Consider the following 22,461-nt stretch of genomic DNA (forward strand, 5'->3'; position numbering starts at 1 on the left):
TTGCCACCCCTGATTTAGAAGAATGTTTTTGTTGTTGAGTTTAATGGCGACAATGAAAGTGTGCAACTTGTGACCACGCGTGGTGTAAGTGTTCCGACTGGTACGGCCTGTCGCCATGGCAACTAATGACATCAGGATTAGTCCCCTGGCTGCAGGGAGGAGCTTCGGTGACAATGCATTGAGGAGCGCATACCTTTGGAGATTATTAACAGGTACTGACAAACACAGGAAACCAGTGTGACAATAGAATTCCTTCCTTGATGGGCGGACACTCGCTCATTGTGTGGAGGAGACGCCACGTGCTCCCAATTAAGGCCGCAAGGAATGTGACCAAAGGCCAGAAGGCAGCAGTAGGACAACAACACTGCTGCTGTGTGGGAGACGACAACACAACTTGGCCGCTGAACGCCTTAGACGGAACGGTTGCAAAATAAAGTGCAGCAATGTAACTGCAGCCGAGTGACGTCACACTGCAACAACGTGACTCTGTGTCACAGCTTGAGTTTGTTGTTGTTGGTAGAAGGACAAAGTCAGGGAAATACAGCCAGCAGCCATAGCATTAGGTTAGGGTTGTACGGTATACCGGTACTAGTATAGTATCGCGGTACTAATGAATCAAAAACGGTACTATACTCTGTTTGATAAGTACCGGTTCCCCCCCTTTTTTTATTTTTATTTTTTACAGGCATGACGGTGCGTCTTCGTCACGTCAAGACATTGCTGGTTTTATGAGCAGAGGAGCGTGTTCGGCAGAACCGAGACTCAGATTTCCCTCGCCCGGACGCGGGTCACCGGGGCCCCCCTCCAGAGCCAGGCCCGGAGTTGGGGCACGATGGCGAGCGCCTGGTGGCCGGGCCTGTCCCCATGGGGCCCGGCCGGGCACAGCCCGAAGAGGCAACGTGGGTCCCCCCTCCAATGGGCTCACCACCCATAGCAGGGGCCATAGAGGTCGGGTGCAATGTGAGCTGGGCGGTAGCCGAAGGCAGGGCACTTGGCGGTCCGATCCTCGGCTACAGAAGCTAGCTCTTGGGACGTGGAACGTCACCTCGCTGGGGGGGAAGGAGCCTGAGCTAGTGCGCGAGGTAGAGAAGTTCCGGTTGGATATAGTCGGACTCACCTCGACGCACAGCAAGGGCTCTGGAACCAGTTCTCTCGAGAGGGGCTGGACTCTCTTCCACTCTGGCGTTGCCAGCAGTGAGAGGCGACGGGCTGGGGTGGCAATTCTTGTTGCCCCCCGGCTCAGAGCCTGCATGTTGGAGTTCAACCCGGTGGACGAGAGGGTAGCTTCCCTCCGCCTTCGGGTGGGGGGACGGGTCCTGACTGTTGTTTGCGCTTACGCGCCAAACAGCAGCTCAGAGTACCCACCCTTTTTGGATTCACTCGAGGGAGTACTTGAGAGTGCTCCCCCGGGTGATTCCCTCGTTCTACTGGGGAACTTCAACGCTCATATTGGCAACGACAGTGAAACCTGGAGAGGCGTGATTGGGAAGAATGGCCGCCCGGATCTGAACCCAAGTGGTGTTTTGTTATTGGACTTTTGTGCCCGTCACGGATTGTCCATAACGAACACCATGTTCAAGCATAAGGGTGTCCATATGTGCACTTGGCACCAGGACACCCTAGGCCGCAGTTCTATGATCGACTTTGTAGTTGTGTCATCGGATTTGCGGCCTCATGTTTTGGACACTCGGGTGAAGAGAGGGGCGGAGCTTTCTACCGATCACCACCTGGTGGTGAGTTGGCTGCGATGGTGGGGGAGGATGCCGGACAGACCTGGCAGGCCCAAACGCATTGTGAGGGTTTGCTGGGAACGTCTGGCAGAGTCTCCTGTCAGAGAGAGTTTCAATTCCCACCTCCGGAAGAACTTTGAACATGTCACGAGAGAGGTGCTGGACATTGAGTCCGAGTGGGCCATGTTCCGCACCTCTATTGTCGAGGCGGCTGATTGGAGCTGTGGCCGCAAGGTAGTTGGTGCCTGTCGTGGCGGTAATCCTAGAACCCGTTGGTGGACACCGGCGGTGAGGGATGCCGTCAAGCTGAAGAAGGAGTCCTATCGGGTTCTTTTGGCTCATGGGACTCCTGAGGCAGCGGACAGGTACCGACAGGCCAAGCGGTGTGCGGCTTCAGCGGTCGCGGAGGCAAAAACTCGGACATGGGAGGAGTTCGGGGAAGCCATGGAAAACGACTTCCGGACGGCTTCGAAGCGATTCTGGACCACCATCCACCGCCTCAGGAAGGGGAAGCAGTGCACTACCAACACCGTGTATGGTGCGGATGGTGTTCTGCTGACCTCGACTGCGGAAGTTGTGGATCGGTGGAAGGAATACTTCGAAGACCTCCTCAATCCCACCAACACGTCTTCCTATGAGGAAGCAGTGCCTGAGGAATCTGTGGTGGGCTCTCCTATTTCTGGGGCTGAGGTTGCTGAGGTAGTTAAAAAGCTCCTCGGTGGCAAGGCCCCGGGGGTGGATGAGATCCGCCCGGAGTTCCTTAAGGCTCTGGATGCTGTAGGGCTGTCTTGGTTGACAAGACTCTGCAGCATCGCGTGGACATCGGGGGCAGTACCTCTGGATTGGCAGACCGGGGTGGTGGTTCCTCTCTTTAAAAAGGGGAACCGGAGGGTGTGTTCCAACTATCGTGGGATCACACTCCTCAGCCTTCCCGGTAAGGTCTATTCAGGTGTACTGGAGAGGAGGCTACGCCGGATAGTCGAACCTCGGATTCAGGAGGAACAGTGTGGTTTTCGTCCTGGTCGTGGAACTGTGGACCAGCTCTATACTCTCGGCAGGGTCCTTGAGGGTGCATGGGAGTTTGCCCAACCAGTCTACATGTGCTTTGTGGACTTGGAGAAGGCATTCGACCGTGTCCCTCGGGAAGTCCTGTGGGGAGTGCTCAGAGAGTATGGGGTTTCGGACTGTCTGATTGTGGCGGTCCGCTCCGTGTATGATCAGTGTCAGAGCTTGGTTCGCATTGCCGGCAGTAAGTCGGACACGTTTCCGGTGAGGGTTGGACTCCGCCAAGGCTGCCCTTTGTCACCGATTCTGTTCATAACTTTTATGGACAGAATTTCTAGGCGCAGTCAAGGCGTTGAGGGGATCCGGTTTGGTGGCTACAGGATTAGGTCTCTGCTTTTTGCAGATGATTTGGTCCTGATGGCTTCATCTGGCCAGGATCTTCAGCTCTCACTGGATCGGTTCGCAGCTGAGTGTGAAGCGACTGGGATGAGAATCAGCACCTCCAAGTCCGAGTCCATGGTTCTCGCCCGGAAAAGGGTGGAGTGCCATCTCCGGGTTGGGGAGGAGATCTTGCCCCAAGTGGAGGAGTTCAAGTACCTCGGAGTCTTGTTCACGAGTGAGGGAAGAGTGGATCGTGAGATCGACAGGCGGATCGGTGCGGCGTCTTCAGTAATGCGGACGCTGTATCGATCCGTTGTGGTGAAGAAGGAGCTGAGCCGGAAGGCAAAGCTCTCAATTTACCGGTCGATCTACGTTCCCATCCTCACCTATGGTCATGAGCTTTGGGTTATGACCGAAAGGACAAGATCACGGGTACAAGCGGCCGAAATGAGTTTCCTCCGCCGGGTGGCGGGGCTCTCCCTTAGAGATAGGGTGAGAAGCTCTGTCATCCGGGGGGAGCTCAAAGTAAAGCCGCTGCTCCTCCGCATCGAGAGGAGCCAGATGAGGTGGTTCGGTCATCTGGTCAGGATGCCACCTGAGCGCCTCCCTAAGGAGGTGTTTAGGGCATGTCCGACCGGTAGGAGGCCACGGGGAAGACCCAGGACACGTTGGGAAGACTATGTCTCCCGGCTGGCCTGGGAACGCCTCGGGATCCCCCGGGAAGAGCTGGACGATGTGGCTGGGGAGAGGGAAGTCTGGGCTTCCCTGCTTAGGCTGCTGCCCCCGCGACCCGACCTCGGATAAGCGGAAGAAGATGGATGGATGGATGGATGGATGGATGGACAAAATCTTTTTTCTTTAAAAAAAAAAACAAATTCATATTATGTTTGTAAACTCAGGAAATATGTCCCTGGACACATGAGGACTTTGAATACGACCAATGTATGATCCTGTAACTACTTGGTATCAGAGTGATACCTAAATGTGTGGTATCATCCAAAACTAATGTAAAGTATCAAAGAAGAGAAGAATAAGTGATTATTATATTTTAACAGAAGTGTAGATAGAACATGTTAAAAGAGAAAGTAAGCAGATATTAACAGTAAATGAACAAGTAGATTAATAATTCATTTTCTACCACTTGTCCTTAATAATGTTGACAAAATAATAGAATATAAATGACACAATATGTTACTGCATACTTCAGCAAACTAATTAGGAGCCTTTGTTTGTTTACTTACTACTAAAAGACAAGTTGTCTAGTATGTTCACTATTTTATTTAAGGACTAAATTGCAATAATAAACATATGTTTAATGTACCCTAATATTTTTTTGTTAAAATAAAGCCAATAATGACATTTTTTTGTGGTCCCCTTTATTTAGAAGAGTATCAAAATATATTTTGGTACCGGTACCAAAATATTGGTATCGGGACAATCCTACATTAGGTACAGCAGCACAGTGTAATGGCATCCAGAATGATGCCTGCACCAAAATAACAGCTCAACTGAACTTGTATAGCGCCAATTCATAACAGAAGTTGGGAATACATTAAAGACAACCAAGCAAGAACTTGGCGACAACGGCAAAAGAAAACAACTCTCTAGGGAAGAAACCTCAAAGCTTCAAGCACACCTGTGAAGTGAAAACCATTTCAGGTGACTACCTCTTGAAGCTCATGGAGAGAATGGCAAGAGTGTGCAAAGCAGGAATCAGCGCAAAGGGTGGCTATTTTGAAGAAACGAGAATACGACATTTTTTTCCTGTTATTTCACCTTTTTTTGTTAAGTACATAACTCCACATTTGTTCATTCATAGTTTTGATGTGACAATCTACAATGTAAATACTCATGAAAATAAAGAAAACACATTGAATGAGGAGAAGGTGTGTCCAAACTTTTGGCCTGTACTGGCTGGGGACAGGAAAGTCTGGGCTTCCCTGCTTAGGCTGCTGCCCCCGCGACCCGACCTCGGATAAGCGGAAGAAGATGGATGGATGGATGGATGTATTAGGTGCAGAAACGTTTTCAAATGAGTTATTTATAAATGTTTGTTTACATACCTTAATTGTTTCCAAACGGTGTCTGTAACGCGGCAGTAAAACGGCTAATCTAACAAAACAGAAGTCGTCGATGTCTTTATTCATCTTTTATGAGATCAAAGGGATGTTCTCTTTTTATAATAAGGTTCAACATGTTTATCAGGATTCTTCTTCCTTGTATTTTTGTAAATACTTTGAGTTTGAACAGTTTCGTACAGTTGTTTGATTTCTTTCCTTAATAAATTCCATAATTAGCCGTTAGCAAAGAAAAATCCATAGATTAGCCGCACCTTTGTATAAGCCGCAGGGTTCAAAGCTTGGGAGAAAAGTAGCGGCTTATTGTCAGTAAAATGCGGTATTTAGTAATGAATTAGACTGATGATGTGTTAATTGATAGTGTCCTTGTGATGTCAAATTCAACTAATAATGTATTAAGTGTTCGTGTCTAGCCCAGGGATGTCAAACATGCGGCCCGGGAACAGGTTCAATCCGGCCCGCGAGACGAGTTTACTCAGCGGCAAATTGAGCTGCGTTTTTAAATGAAAGAAAGTGCTGTTCTAAATGTGTCCACTGGATGTCGCAATAGCAATTCTGTTTGGCAAGCAAATAGTTTATAACTACCTATTAGAATGTAAATAAAGTGAAGAGTGGAAATGACAAATGAGGTAGTTTGACTTACCAGAGTGAAGGATGATGCCGCTGTCAGAATCACTGACTTCCCCGTTGACTTCCATACTCTTTGCTTCCTCTTCTTCACTGACCAGAAAAGGCAATTATCACCATTTCCTGGAAACACAGTTTGAAAAAACAACGGAAGATTTTTAAACGATATCCGAACAGTAATATGTATCTGTAGGGCAGGTGTACAACAATTGTCTGCACAGTTGCTCTTGGGACCTTAAGCTGCTTTGAAATGGCTCCAAGTGACTTTCATGACTTGTTCAAGTCAATTATTCGTTTTTTCAGATCTGTGCTGAGTTCCTTTGACTTTCCCATTGTCGCGTTTGTAACCGAGTCTAATGACTGCATCAAATGAGCCCTATTTAAATGGGCTCGGAGAAGTCAACAGGTGTCGTCAAACATAATCACTCACATGAAGTTAAGAGGCCATGAAGCTAATTTGATTTGATTGTAACTTTTCTACATCAGCAAAATTGATAACGTATGTTGCTGTATGTATACTTTTGACCCAGCAGATTTGGTCACATTTTCAGTAGACCCATAATAAATTCATAAAAGAACCAAACTTCATGAATGTTTTTTGTGACCAACAAGTATGTGCTCCAATCACACTATCACAAAAAAATAAGAGTTGTAATAATTATTGGAAACTCAAGACAGCCATGACATTATGTTCTTTACAAGTGTATGTCAAATTTTGACCACGAATGTATATCCACATATATATATATATATATATATATATATATATATATATATATATATATATATATATATATATATATATATATATATATATATACACTAGGGGTGTAACGGTACGTGTATTTGTATTGAATCGTTTCAGTACGGGGGTTCCGGTTCGGTTCGGAGGTGTACCGAACCAGTTTCCACACGGACATATTAAGTAGCGTAACGCACGTTGTGTAAACAATGCACACCGAGGCACAACACACGGCATGCTAGCAGCTAACGGGATACGATAGACTGACCATACGTCCTCTTTTCACCGGACATGTCCTCTTTTGCGGAGCTGTCAGGGCGGAGTTTCTTAAATGCCTCAAATGTCCGGCATTTTGAGTTAGGGTTGCGTGTATTTTCAATGTACGTTCAGGGTTAAGAAGGGGTTAAAAACAAAACAAATTGTGCACGCAGCAGCATTCGTGAGGGAGGGGCCGAGACAAAGAGAGCGAGAGAGTTATGATAATCGCGCATGCGTCGCCAGGCTCTGCTTTTTATCTATAGATTCATCAGATTTAAATTTTTATTATCTATAGCAGGGGTGTCAAAAGTGTGCCCCGGAGGCCATTTGCGGCCCACAGCTAATGTTTTAAAGGCCCACGGCACATTCTAAAAATACTATTAAAATAAACAAAAACATAACAAAAGTGAAATAAAAAAGCTTAAAGGTTAAATGTAATTTAGAAAAAGTTGCAATGTTGACTAATAAAACAAAGCTGTTTTTTTTCTTTCAAACTGTCATTGCTCAAAACCTAATATTGAATCAAAATCAATTTTACTATGAATTATTGACCTATCCAAGGTTCCGATTACTTCAAATCAAATATTCCAGTAAGAAAAATATTTTTGGTGGAAGATTTTGCAAATTTGGTAAATAAATAACCCAAACATTTATATTTTGTTGTTTTCTAACTGTACCGAAAATTAACTGAACCGTGACCTCTAAACCGAGGTACGTACCGAACCGAAAAGTTTGTGTACCGTTACACCCCTAATATACACATATAAAAAAAATATATATACACACACACACACACACACACACACACACACACACACACACACACACACACACACACACACACACACACACACACACACACACACACACACACACACACACACACACACATATACATATAATATACAAACCCCGTTTCCATATGAGTTGGGAAATTGTGTTAGATGTAAATATAAACGGAATACAATGATTTGCAAATCCTTTTCAACCCATATTCAGTTGAATATGCAACAAAAACAACATATTTGATGTTCAAACTGATAAACATTTTTTTTTTGCAAATAATCATTAACTTTAGAATTTGATGCCAGCAACACTTGACAAAGAAGTTGGGAAAGGTGGCAATAAATACTGACAAAGTTGAGGAATGCTCATCAAACACTTATTTGGAACATCCCACAGGTGAACAGGCTAATTGGGAAAAGGTGGGTGCCATGATTGGGTATAAAAGTAGATTCCATGAAATGCTCAGTCATTCACAAACAAGGATGGGGCGAGGGTCACCACTTTGTCAACAAATGCGTGAGCAAATTGTTGAACAGTTTAAGAAAAACCTTTCTCAACCAGCTATTGCAAGGAATTTAGGGATTTCACCATCTACGGTCCGTAATATCATCATCGGGTTCAGAGAATCTGGAGAAATCACTGCACGTAAGCAGCTAAGCCCGTGACCTTCGATCCCTCAGGCTGTACTGCATCAGCAAGCAACATCAGTATGTAAAGGATATCACCACAGTTGGTCGCTACATCTGTAAGTGCAAGTTAAAACTCTCCTATGCAAGGCGAAAACCGTTTATCAACAACACCCAGAAACGCCGTCGGCTTCGCTGGGCCTGAGCTCATCTAAGATGGACTGATACAAAGTGGAAAAGTGTTCTGTGGTCTGACGAGTCCACATTTCAAATTGTTTTTGGAAATTGTGGACGTCGTGTCCTCCGGACCAAAGAGGAAAAGAACCATCCGGATTGTTATAGGCGCAAAGTGGAAAAGCCAGCATGTGTGATGGTATGGGGGTGTATTAGTGCCCAAGACATGGGTAACTTACACATCTGTGAAGGCACCATTAATGCTGAAAGGTACATACAGGTTTTGGAGCAACATATGTTGCCATCCAAGCAACGTCACCATGGACGCCCCTGCTTATTTCAGCAAGACAATTCCAAGCCATGTGTTACATCAACGTGGCTTCATAGTAAAAGAGTGCGGGTACTAGACTGGCTTGCCTGTAGTCCAGACCTGTCTCCCATTGAAAATGTGTGGCGCATTATGAAGCCTAAAATACCACAACGGAGACCCCCGGACTGTTGAACAACTTAAGCTGTACATCAAGCAAGAATGGGAAAGAATTCCACCTGAGAAGCTTAAAAAATGTGTCTCCTCAGTTCCCAAACGTTTACTGAGTGTTGTTAAAAGGAAAGGCCATGAACACAGTGGTGAACATGCCCTTTCCCAACTACTTTGGCACGTGTTGCAGCCATGAAATTCTAAGTTAATTATTATTTGCAAAAAAAAAAAGAAAAGTTTATGAGTTTGAACATCAAATACCTTGTCTTTGTAGTGCATTCAACTGAATATGGGTTGAAAAGGATTTGCAAATCATTGTATTCCGTTTATCGTTTATATTTACATCTAACACAATTTCCCAACTCATATGGAAACAGGGTTTGTATATATATATATATACACACACACATATATATTAGGGCTGCAACTAATAACTAATTTGATAATCGATTAATCTGTCGATTATTACTTCGATTAAACGACTAATAATCGGATAAAAGAGACAAACTACATTTCTATCCTTTCCAGTATTTTATTGGAAAAAAAACAGCATACTGGCATCATACTGATTTTGATTATTGTTTCTCAGCTGTTTGTAAATGTTGCAGTTTATAAAGGTTTATAAAAAAAAATTAAAAAATTTAAAAAAGGAGCCTCTGCGCATGCGCATAGCATAGATCCAACGAATCGATGACTAAATTAATCGCCAACTATTTTTATAATCGATTTTAATCGATTAGTTGTTGGAGCCCTAATATATATACACACAAATATATACATACGTACATACAAACCCCAAAACCAGTGAAGTTGGCACATTGTGTAAATGGTAAATAAAAACAGAATACAATGATTTGCAAATCCTTTTCAACTTGTATTCAATTCAATAGACTGCAAAGACAAGATATTTCATGTTCAAACTAGAAAACGTTATTTTTTGCAAATATTAGCTCATTTGGAATTTGATGCCTGCAACATGTTTCAAAAAAGCTGGCACAAGTGGCAAAAACGACTGAGAAAGTTGAGGAATGCTCATCAAACACAGGTGAACAGGCTAATTGGGAACAGGTGGGTGCCATATTTGGGTATAAAAGCAGCTTCCATGAAATGCTCAGTCATTCACAAACAAGGATGGGGCGAGGGTCACCACTTTGTCAACAAATGCGTGAGCAAATTGTCCAACAATTTAAGAACAACATTTCTTAATGAGGTATTGCAAGGAATTTAGGGCTTTCACCATCTACGGTCTGTAATATTATCAAAAGGTTCAGAGAATCTGGAGAAATCCCTGCACGTAAGCGGTGATATTATGGACCTTGGATCCCTCAGGCCATACTGCATCAAAAAGCGACATCAGTGTGTAAAGGATATCACCACATGGGCTCAGGAACACTTCAGAAAACCACTGTCAGTAACTACAGTTGGTCGCTACATCTGTAAGTGCAAGTTAAAACTCTAGTATGCAAAGCCAAAGCCATTTATCAACAACACCCAGAAACACTTTGCTGGGCCCGAGCTCATCCAAGATGGACTGATGCAAAGTGGAAAAGTGTTCTGTGGTCTGACGAGTCCACATTTTTTCAAATTGTTTTAGGAAACTGTGGACGTCATGTCCTCCAGACCAAAGAAGAAAAGAACCATCCGGATTGTTATAGGCGCTAAGTTTAAAAGCCAGCATCTGTGATGGTGTATTAGTGCCCAAGGCATGGGTAACTTACACATCTGTGAAGGCACCGTTAATGCTGAAAGGTACATACAGGTTTTGGAGCAACACATGTTTCCATCCAAGCAATGTCTTTTTCATGGACGCCCCTGCTTATTTCAGCAAGATAATGCCAAGCCACATTCTGTACGTGTTACAACAGCGTGGCTTCATAGTAAAAGAGTGCGGGTACTAGACTGGCCTGCCTGTAGTCCAGACCTGTCTCCCATTGAAAATGTGTGGCACATTATGAAGCCTAAAATACCCTGAAATGTTGAACAACTTAAGCTGTACATCAAGCAAGAATGGGAAAGAATTCTACTTCAAAAATGTGTCTCCTCAGTTTCCAAATGTTTACTGAGTGTTGTTAAAAGGAAAGGCCATGTAACACAGTGGTAAAAATGCCCCTGTGACAACTTTTTTGCAATGTGTTGCTGCCATTAAATTCTAAATTAAGGATTATTTGAAAAAAAAAAAAAAGAAGTTTCTCAGTGTGAACATTAAATATCTTGTCTTTGCAGTCTATTCAATTGAATGTAAGTTTAAAAGGATTTGCAAATCATTGTATTCTGTTTTTATTTACCATTTACATAGCTGAGATAGGCTCCAGTACCTCCCGCGACCCCAAAAGGGACAAGCGGTAGGAAATGGATGGATGGACAACGTGCCAACTTCACTGGTTTTGGGGTTTGTACTTCTGGGACACACACACTCAGTCGGAGAAAAACACGGCTCATTAGAATAGAATAAAATAGAATAGAAAGTACTATATTGATCCCTGGGGGAAATTCAGCACCACAGTTCGCTCACAATAGACAATAATAATAATAATTAATAATAGCATTAAAGCTACACACACAAACATCTATTTGCTGCCCATGTGGAGTAAAATGCGAACGACTGTGTTGTGCTTTTATTGTGAAATGGCACCACGTTTGCGTTAAGTCTACCCACGGCAGCTGTGGCTCCAAAAGTAGCTTGTGAAATGTGATCATTGGTTTCACTGAACAAAAACACAAAAAGTGCCATCTAAATCTAATTTATTTGTATCATTGATCATGCAATAAAATGGCTGCACACTCATTTCTGATATTAAGATGTCTCGTCTGTGAGTGACGCACACCAGCGTCCAATCAGAGCGTTAGTCATGTGACTGCAGTGATCCAGGTGTGACTCGCCACTTTGACCCCACGATCACACAGGTGTTGTCATAGTGCCATGGCGACCCTGGCTGGATGATTAACCAAAGGGATGGGCGGAATGTGCGACGGTGTGGTGGAATGGTATTCCAGCGCAAAGAGGGGTGGAAAACCACGGCGCTGCGAGGTGAACGCCGCGACTTGTTTGCACGGCTCCTAACGCCGGCTGTTATCAGCAGAGATGACACATCCTTATTACGTTGGCAGGACTGAGGAGTGTAGCTTGAATCTCACTAGCATGCTGTGACTCAACCTTCAGACGCTCAAACACTCATCAAAACGTCTTAAAAAACACTCTTGAATCGTTTCACCACCAGACATGGACTATCTGAGTAGATAGCCACCAATACAGTAACGATACTGGTTACAGGCATGTGATTTGAACTTAATGAAAACGACTGAAAATAGGCCGGGGTCTGGGCGCAACCCCCTCCGAAGCTTCTGGTTTTTCAGCAATTGAACATGCAAAAATTTGCAAAAAAATAGCACCATTTGAAAATGTTTTAGTGTTTAAAGAATTTAAAAATGATCAACAGAGTTGACATAAATACATAGCCCATTCATGCAAATGAATCACTATGTCTGTTTCAGTCACTATGTTATTTAGTCACTACAGTAATTGTGTTTACATCCACAGGAACCACATGGGTTAGCCTACTCTATACAGTATTTACAACCTTACTAGTGTTCACTTCCCATCCACAGATGGTTCATCTAGTTATTGACATTATTTACACATTACTTTGTCTGTTTCAGTCACTATGTTATTTAGTGACTACAGTAATTATGTTCACATCCACAGGAACCACATGGGTTAGCCTAATCTATACAGTATTTACAACCTTACTAGTGTTCACTTCACATCCACAGATGGTTCATCTAGTTATTGACATTATTTACTAGGGGTGTAACGGTACACAAAAATTTCGGTTCGGTACGTACCTCGGTTTAGAGGTCACGGTTCGGTTCATTTTCGGTACAGTAAGAAAACAACAAAATATACATTTTTTGGTTATTTATTTACCAAATTTGTAAGCAATGGCTTTATCCTTTTAACATTGGGAACAGTATCATAATTCTGCCCACGTTAATCAACATTAAACTTCCTCAAGTAGTTGCTCAGATTAAATAAAATGACAAAACTTTTCTTCTACATATAAAAAGTGCAACATTAAACAGTTTCAAGTCAACTCATCATGCTTAATTTATTACAGCATTTAGAAAGCCTGTAGTTGATTTTTATTATGTAGATGTTATATTTTTTATCAACATGTGATAGCAGGGACCCTGTCATTTAAAACTAGGCTGTTGCATTACTAATGATTAATGTAGCTATAGCTGAAAAAAATGGTACAATAGCAATAGGAGAGACTATTCATCCCTGACCACAATGTAGGCTTAATGATGCAGTTACATTATTATATCAACTATCAGAGACAGAAACTCTTCATTTAACATAACACAGCTCAATCAACACAGAAAAAGGTAAAGTGAAATAACAGACAGACAGGGCTTTGCTGTCCGTAACACCATACTTGCCAACCTTGAGACCTCCAAATTCGGGAGATTTGGGGGTGGGGGTGGGGTTTAAGGGGGAGGAGTATATTTATCGCTAGAATTCACTGAAATTCAAATATTTCTTATATGTATATATATATATATATATATATATATATATAAATAAAATATATATAATAATTCTAGCTATATACGTATGTATATATATATATATATATATATATATATATATATATATATATATATATATATATATATTTTATTATACATATACACATACAAATAAAATAAATACTTGAATTTCAGTGTTCATTTATTTACACATATACACACATAACACTCCTCTCTACTCATTGTTGTATTTGAAAGTGCAATGCTTTGCAGCCAGTAGCACAGCCTTTGAAGGAGCGTAGGTATGGGCAGTGTAATATTCTGCAAGGTGACGAAGTTACGTCTCTTTACTTCATACTTCAGAACCGACTCCCACACTTGCCGTCAGGGTGCGCAATACAACGTAAATCGTTGGTTACTTTTTGGTTGGCCAAGCGGACGTGATGACAGGCTGTCCTCACTCAGGTCCGCACGGACCTGGAGGGGGCGTGCCTTAAGTCCGGCTGGAAATTGGGAGAAATTCGGGAGAATAGTTGTCCCGGGAGATTTTCGGGAGAGGCACTATAATTCGGGAGTCTCCCGGAAAATTTGGGAGGGTTGGCAAGTACCGTATTTTTCGGACTATAAGTCGCAGTTTTTTTTCATAGTTTGGCCGGGCTCCAGTGCGACCTATATATGTTTTTTTCCTTCTTTATTATGCATTTTCGGCAGGTGCGACTTATACTCCGGTGCGACTTATACTCCAAAAAATACGGTATGCGTAACGCACGCACGCACGCAAAATACGGTATGCGTAACGCACGCACGCGCGCACGCGCGCACGCACACGCACACGCACACACACACACACACACACACACACACACACACACACACACACACACACACACACACACACACACACACACACACCGCAAACTGAGCTAACGTTACGCTAAAAGCGAAGTAGCCTTCACCTCAAGCCAGGACTGCGAGCGAGCTGAGCTGCCGTTTAGGTTTCTAGAAGGTCAACGGGCTCATAGTGATGTTACTAGTAGTTGACTGAGAGGTGTTTATTATAATTTGCCTGATGGTTACCTGCTAAACACTAACACTGACTACAAATGCTCTGAATACGCACTGCTGATTGGCGGTTACCGCTCTGAATACGCACTGCTGATTGGCTGTTACCGCTCTGAATACGCACTGCTGATTGGCTGTTACCGCTCTGTTTGTAACCAATCAGATGATTGTGTGGGTGGGACAATACTGGGTGCTGTGTAGAGTCCTGACATAGACAGAGGCAGAAGGAAGCGGAGGCGGCTACTTAATATGTTCGTGCGGAAACTCGTTCGGTACACCTATGAACTGAACCGAAACACCCGTACCGAAACGGTTCAATACAAATACACGTACCGTTACACCCCTATTATTTACACATTACTATGTCTGTTGCAGTCACTATGTTATTTAGTCACTACAGTAATTACAACTTCATCCACAGGAACCACATTGGTTGGCCTACTCTATACAGTATTTACAACCTTACTAGTGTTCACTTCGCATCCACAGATGGTTCATCTACTTATTGACATTATTTACACATTACCAGGTCTGTTTCAGTCACTATGTTATTTAGTCACTACAGTAGTTGTGTTCACATCCACAGGAACCACATGGGTTACCCTACTCTATACAGTATTTACAACCTTACTAGTGTTCACTTCACATTCCCAGATGGTTCATCTAGTTATTGACCTTATTTACACATTACTTTGTCTGTTTCAGTCACTATGTTATTTAGTCACTACAGTAATTACAACTTCATCCACAGGAACCACATGGGTTAGCCTACTCTATACAGTATTTACAACCTTACTAGTGTTCACTTCACAGCCACAGATGGTTCATCTACTTATTGACATTATTTACACAGTACTATGTCTGTTTCAGTCACTATGTTATTTAGTCACTACAGTAACTACAACTTAATCCACAGGAACCACATGGGTTAGCGTACGCTATACAGTATTTACAACCTTACTAGTGTTCACTTCACATCCACAGATGGTTCATCTAGTTATTGACATTGTTTACACATTACTTTGCTTCATTCACACATTACTTTGGCATTTTTGCTTTGATGGCTCTGACATGAGCCTTCCTGGTGAATTTCTGAGCAGCTTGCATTTTCCTTTTTGTTTCTTGTATAGTGGATTCTGCCTTGGATTTTATAGCCAATTTCTGTCTCTTCGACTCCCTCTCCACTTCTAACTGCTCACAATGCAAGAATCATAAAAAGTACAAACAATGTTTATTCTATTAGCTAACTTCCTTTATCTGAACAGCCATTTGTGATTTATAGCATGTAATAACAAATATCTTAAAATATTTTTTACAGAGATAAAAAAGACGAATTTCCGACTATAGACGGAAAATCACATGCTTGCGGTTATTAGTGGTCAAGGATGCCGATAAGCGATATTTAGAGGTGATATTTGGAGGTGATATTCATTTGCGGTAAAAGCTATTTAAAGATGTCAGTAAACATCTGGACTTTAAGTTGATTTTTGAACATTATTTTGTAGGAGAGGTGGGACCAGTTGCGACATAATGTTTGGTGTTGTGTTTAATTTAGCAGCAGCGTTATTACGTGTGTCTAAGAGGAGCACCAACATTTTATTTCAAAATATGGAACATCTCCTGGGAATTGTTAAGAATATGACATTTCTGTACATCACAATAACTTGCAAGCTAATCATTTTTACAGCAGTCGATGGATTTAATAGATTTTAAAGTTTCCTTGCTAGGAACCCATAAACATTTGCTGGTTAAGTTAATTTGGAACATGTATAGAGTTTCAGTATGATACATCATTTATTTGACATAATCTCTTAAAAAAAAGGTCTGAAAAGGAGTAGGAAGAAGCAACGCTCATTTAATCCTAGCCCTTTTCCACTTTATAGCAATTACTAACACATAGTGCATCTGCCTCACAATACGAAGGTCCTGAGTAGTCTTGGGTTCAATCCCGGGCTCGGGATCTTTCTGTGTGGAGTTTGCATGTCCTCCCCGTGACTGCGTGGGTTCCCTCCGGGTACTCCGGCTTCCTCCCACTTCCAAAGACATGCACCTGGGGATAAGTTTATTGGCAACACTAAATTGGCCCTAGTGTGTGGATGTGAGTGTGAATGTTGTCTGTCTATCTGTGTTGGCCCTGCGATGAGGTGGCGACTTGTCCAGGGTGTACCCCGCCTTCCGCCCGATTGTAGCTGAGATAGGCTCCAGCGCCCCCCGCGACCCCAAAGGGAATAAGCGGTAGAAAATGGATGGATGGATGTTCACTTCCTGTTCTCAACTTGTAACACCTTTGACATGACTTGGTAAAATGTCTCCTCTTTAGTTTTGGCCGTACATTAAGCTGCTAAGCATGCTCTACTTATTTTCACCAGTATAACCATTGCTAGCGTTGGTTGTAGTCTTTGTTTTCTGATAGTACTGACAATAACCATATGATTGCCATTTGTTGTGATATTGTACACAGGCATGACCTACTTCTTCCTGAAAATAGCCTAATTCTGTGTAAAATGTGTTGGTTAGAGATTTGTTATTGACAAAACGCTTGTCTATTCAGGTATTATGGTCCCAGCACCTCAACCCCTAGTAAGAGGCAGTGGAAGTTTGAAGTTCCTTGGAGTAGCCCAGTCCATCCAGCTGGATTCGGCTGCGTATCTGGCAACCTCAGTCAGGGAGAGGGGCAGGGGACTACATCATTTTGACCGTGATTTCTGGCCACATTACTACATATAAATGATAAATGGGTTATATTTGTATAGCGCTTTTCTACCTTCAAGGTACTCAAAGCGCTTTTGACAGTATCACCACATTCACCCATTCACACACACACTGATGGCGGGAGCTGCCATGCAAGGCGCTAACCAGCAGCCCAAGGACACAACGGACGTGACTAGGATGGTAGAAGGTGGGGATTGAACCCCAGTAACCAGCAACACTCCGATTGCTGGCATGGCCACTCTACCAACTTCGCCACGCTCCTCTAAGTTGTTTTTGGAACATTATTTTGTAGGAAAGGTGGGACCAGTAGTGACATAATGTTTCATGTTGTGTTTAATTTAGCATCAAAAAACATCAAACACCTTTCTTACGTGTGTCTACGAGGAGAACCAAAATTTTATTTCAAAATATAGAAAATCTCCTGGGAATTGTTAAAAATATGACATTTCTTTACACCACAATAACTTGCAAGCTAATCATTTTTATAGCAGTTGATGGATTTAATAGATTGTAAAGTTTCCTTGTTAGGAACCCTGAAACATTGGTTGGCTGGAGTTAATTTGGAACTTGTATACAGTTTCAGTATGATACATCACTTATTTGACATATTCTCTTTACAAAAAGGTCTGAAAAGGAGTAGGAAGAAGCAACGCTTATTTAATCCTAATAGTTGGTTTTAATCTTTGTTTTCTGATAGCACTGACAAAAACCATATGATTGCCATTTGTTGTGATATTGTACGCAGGCATGAACCTACTTATTCCTCAAAATAGCCTAATTACTGTGTAAAATGTGCTGGTTAGAGACTTGTTATGATATATCACATATTTGACATATTCTCATTTCTCTTTACAAAAGGTCCTAAAAGGAGTAGGAAGAAGCAACGTTTATTTAATTCTTGCCTTTTTCCACTTTATAGCAATTACTAACACATATCTTCACTTCCTGTTCTCAACTTGTAACACCATTGACATCAATATCTTCTAAATGGTGTGACTGATATGAAATACATGATGTCGAAATAAGGCAAACATTTAAATGAAACTCATTCTGGGATCCTTTAAGGGGAGACTTTTTTATATTTCTTCTGCACCCCAGCACTAAACTTATTACTACCGGTACTACTATTCTCTACTTATCACCATTTATTACATGTATATGTTGCATCTGCTGATGGATTTCTGTAAAAAAAAAAAAATTGTCCGATACTGATAAAAGAAAGGCGGTTTTGATATGCGTCAAAATGCCGAATATCGGGGCCGATAATCGGTCGATTCCAATATCAGAGCCGTTTTTTAAAATTATTTTACATAGCATGTAATGGTGTTTCTTTGGTCAAAATGTTGCATTGATGATGTTTTACAGATCATCTTCAAGCCGCTTTCTGACAGTCGCTTCAGGATGCGCCGTTTTGTGGGCGGTCTTATTTACGTGGCTCACCTTCGACAGCGTCTTTTCTCCGTCATCTTTGTTGTAGCGGTGTAGCGTGCAAGTACGGCGGTGGAAGAAGTGTCAAAAGATGGCGCTAACTGTTTTAATGACATTCAGACTTTACTTCAATCAATAACGGAGCAGCATTTCCTGACAGATATAAGTAAGAACTTTACACTACTTTATATTAGAAATGGCAACAGCGGAGAATGAATGTCCCATAACAAGAAGATAGAGAAAAAGAAGAAGCTTATCGACTACGGTGTCGTCAAGTACTACAAAGGCGGACGCGCACAATTTTTCAGGACTTATGCAGATCTCAAATACACATCAGCAGGTACCAGAAAGACATAATATTGCAAAACAAAACGCCACATTAATTTCTGCTAACTGGTGCCATTTTGCGGTCCTCATACACACACCATAATAATACTTGTATGTTTGATGCGGCGACAATCCATCAAGCGGTGCGGCTTCATAGCTTACCAAAGTCGTACTAAAAACATCTTGACAGATTTTTGAGCGTCGTGTTTTATTCTCAACGGAACATTTAAAGTTTTGGTGTTGTTTACTTAAGTCATATTGCAGGTTACACGTATACTGTTATGTGTGAATGCCATCTACTGGTCACACTTATCATTTCACCATGTACCAAATAAAACAGCTTCGAGGTCGGTAAGCACAACCAGAATTATGCCGTACATGTCTATTTTTTTAGAAAATTTAAGGATTTTAAGTGTGCCTTATATATATATATATATATATATATATATATATATATATATATATATATATATATATATATATATATATATATATATATATGCTCAGTGGGCTAGTGGTTAGAGTGTCCGCCCTGAGATCGGTAGGTCGAGAGTTCAAACCCCAGCCGAGTCATACCAAAGACTATAAAAATGGTAGCCATTACCTCCCTTCTTGGCACTCAGCATCAAGCGTTGGAATTGGGGGTTAAATCACCAAAAATGATTCCCGGGCATGGCCACCGCTGCTGCTCACTGCTCCCCTCACCTCCCAGGGGGTGATCAAGGGTGATGGGTCAAATTCAGAGAATAATTTCGCCACACCTAGTGTGTGTGTGATAATCTTGGGTACTTTAACTTTTTAACTTTAGTCCGAAAAAGACGGTATATTAAATCTTTGACAGTGAATTCACTTTTTCTGATATCAAATAATTTGTATGCACATACAGCACTTAAAACCTTTAGTATATCAGTATGTGGGATTCAACTATGAAATGGGTTAAGCAAAGAAGTCGAGCAATGTGCTAATGAGACCCGTTAAATAGTCGAAAGTGTTTACAAAGTACAAGGGAGAATCTTGAACCTTCATAATAAATGTCCAAACATCTACTTGACATGCAGATTAGGACTTCTTGACGTATTTAGCATTATTATTTATGTAAATACTTATGTTACACATTTAAAACAGGAAGTGATCCAAACGTATCAGTAAAAGTGGAGAAGGTGCTTCTTCCTACTCCTTTTCGTGTCACTTTAAATAAGTGCCTTGTTATCGTGTCATCTTTTTCCTCTGCAATTTTGAAATTCCAACTATTTTGAACTATTCCTCAGAAGAATTTTTGTTAAAACGACCGTTTGAGTCGCACTTAAGTAGATTGAGCACATCAACGTTACCTTTGACCTCCCCCAGCACAGAGAAGGTGATTAAATTGAGACACGAGACTTTTTCCCTCCATTCAGGCGTAAAGAGAGACTAATCCTGGCAGCCTGAAGGACACAGTGAGGGTAGAAACAGAAACCGAAACCGTGACAGATCCAGGTGAAAAATGCAGGATTTCAATCCAAGGTACTCACTTCAGGACAACTTGCTGAAAGTCCAACAGTGTGTGAGGATCCTGGCTGGTGCGTGTGTGTGCAGAGGAATGAAGTCAAGAAGGGCGTGGCCACAAGAACTTTGAAAGTGTGTCATCCACAGTGAGCAGCTTGCACTCATGCTGCCTCTTATCAGCGCTGACTCACAGACCTTCCCTCGGGGGCGGAGACAACAGGGCGATACGGTCTGACGATGGGACACAGACAGAACACAAGATATTGAGGAAGTTGTTATACTCTCCACTAACATCTTCTCCTCCACAGTGTGCTGGACTAAGGTCTAATATCCTTCTTGTAGAAAGCCATCATTCAAATAAATATTTCAAAACCAGGCCATGGATCCATTTTATACAGAATGTGACTTTTTTGTTGCAGACTATTTAAAAAATAAAGACATCCATTTTTTTATATTCTTGCTCCGGCATACTTTTTGTCCCTCAGAAGCTTCCTTAGTTTACACCCTCCCTCTTATTTCTAGCCAAACATGGCTAATGCTAACGCTAACTGGAGTGAGATGTTTGTTCCAAAGAAAAGAAAAGTGTTGTCAGTGGTTTGGTTTTGCAGCAACAGGCGTACAACAAATGACTGCAAAGTTTGTTTACAAAAGTCAGCAGCACAACAAACTTATTACAGCGTCTGATACTGAAGCCTCCAGTCCAGTGTTGCAATACAACTTTTTATTATGATGATACCATGTATGATGATACCATGTATGATCATAACATGTATGATGATAACACGTATGATGATACCATGTATTATGATGGTATATCATACATGGTATGATATACCATCATACATGGTATGATATACCACATATGATGATACCATGTATGATATACCATGTATGATGATACCACATATGATGATACCATGTATCATATACTATGTATGATGATACCACGTATGATATACCATGTATGATGATACCACGTATGATGATACCATGTATGTTATACCATGTATGATACCACGTATGATATACCATGTATGATGATACCATGTATGACGATACCATGTATGACATACCATGTATGATCATACCACGTATGATGATACCATGTATGATACCGTGTATGACTATACCATGTATGATATACCACGTATGATGATACCATGTATGATGATATCATTTATGATAAATCATGTATGACGATACCATGTATGATACCATGTATGATACCATGTATGACAATACCCTGTATGACGATACCTTGTATGATGATAACATGTGATACCATGTATGACAATACCCTGTATGATGATACCTTGTATGATGATACCATGTATAATGATACCACGTATGATACCAAGTATGACGATACTACGTATGAAGATACCATGAATGATAACATATGATACCATGTAAGATGATATTATGTATTATACCATGTATGATATTATGTATGATGATACCACATATGATGATATCATGTGTGATACAGTGTATGATTATACCACTTATGATGATACATGTATGATATACCACGTATGACTATACCATGTATGATACCGTGTATGACTATACCACGTATGATACCATGTATGATGATAAAATGTATGACGATACCCTGTATGAAGATGCCATGTATGATGATACCATGTATGACGATACCACGTATGACAATACCACGTATGACAATACCACGTATGAAGATACCATGTACGATGATACCATGTATGAAGATACACTGTATGATGATACCATGTATAATGATACCGCCAGCAGACCGGAGAACGATTCCTAAATCGGTCGTTCTGCACACAGCTAAGACGTGTGAAATAAAAAGCCTGCGTTTATAACAAACAGACAGACAGACGTTTTACTTTATGAATCTCAATGTTGGAGATTATTATTATTTATTTGCATGCAATGTACAATGCTACATTTTTGTGAACAGAAGTATTTTATTTAGACAGAAGTATTGCTTCCCATTTAGTTCTTTGAGAATTATTCCATAAAAAGTACAATTTATATTGGGTCTTAA

The 22,461-nt window shown here is 41.6% G+C and overlaps 1 protein-coding gene across 7 annotated transcripts in view; it reads right to left on the reverse strand.

The window, feature by feature from the left end:
• Window positions 1–22,461, reverse strand: part of inavab (innate immunity activator b) — an 88,292-nt gene that overhangs the window by 46,000 nt on the left and 19,831 nt on the right. For 6 of the 7 annotated variants that reach the window (XM_061984765.1, XM_061984764.2, XM_061984768.2 and 3 more), the window contains exons 2-4: window positions 20,456–20,660; window positions 20,276–20,368; window positions 5,838–5,944 (exon numbers count right to left, since the gene is read on the reverse strand). In XM_061984765.1, the coding sequence (XP_061840749.1) occupies window positions 5,838–5,892 (55 nt within the window). In that variant the 5' untranslated portion in view covers window positions 5,893–5,944; window positions 20,276–20,368; window positions 20,456–20,660. The remainder of the gene's footprint in view (window positions 1–5,837; window positions 5,945–20,275; window positions 20,369–20,455; window positions 20,661–22,461) is intronic. The other variant, XM_061984766.2, reaches the window with a different exon arrangement.

The sequence above is a fragment of the Nerophis lumbriciformis genome, linkage group LG23, assembly GCF_033978685.3.
Source record: "Nerophis lumbriciformis linkage group LG23, RoL_Nlum_v2.1, whole genome shotgun sequence".
NCBI lineage: Eukaryota > Metazoa > Chordata > Actinopteri > Syngnathiformes > Syngnathidae > Nerophis > Nerophis lumbriciformis.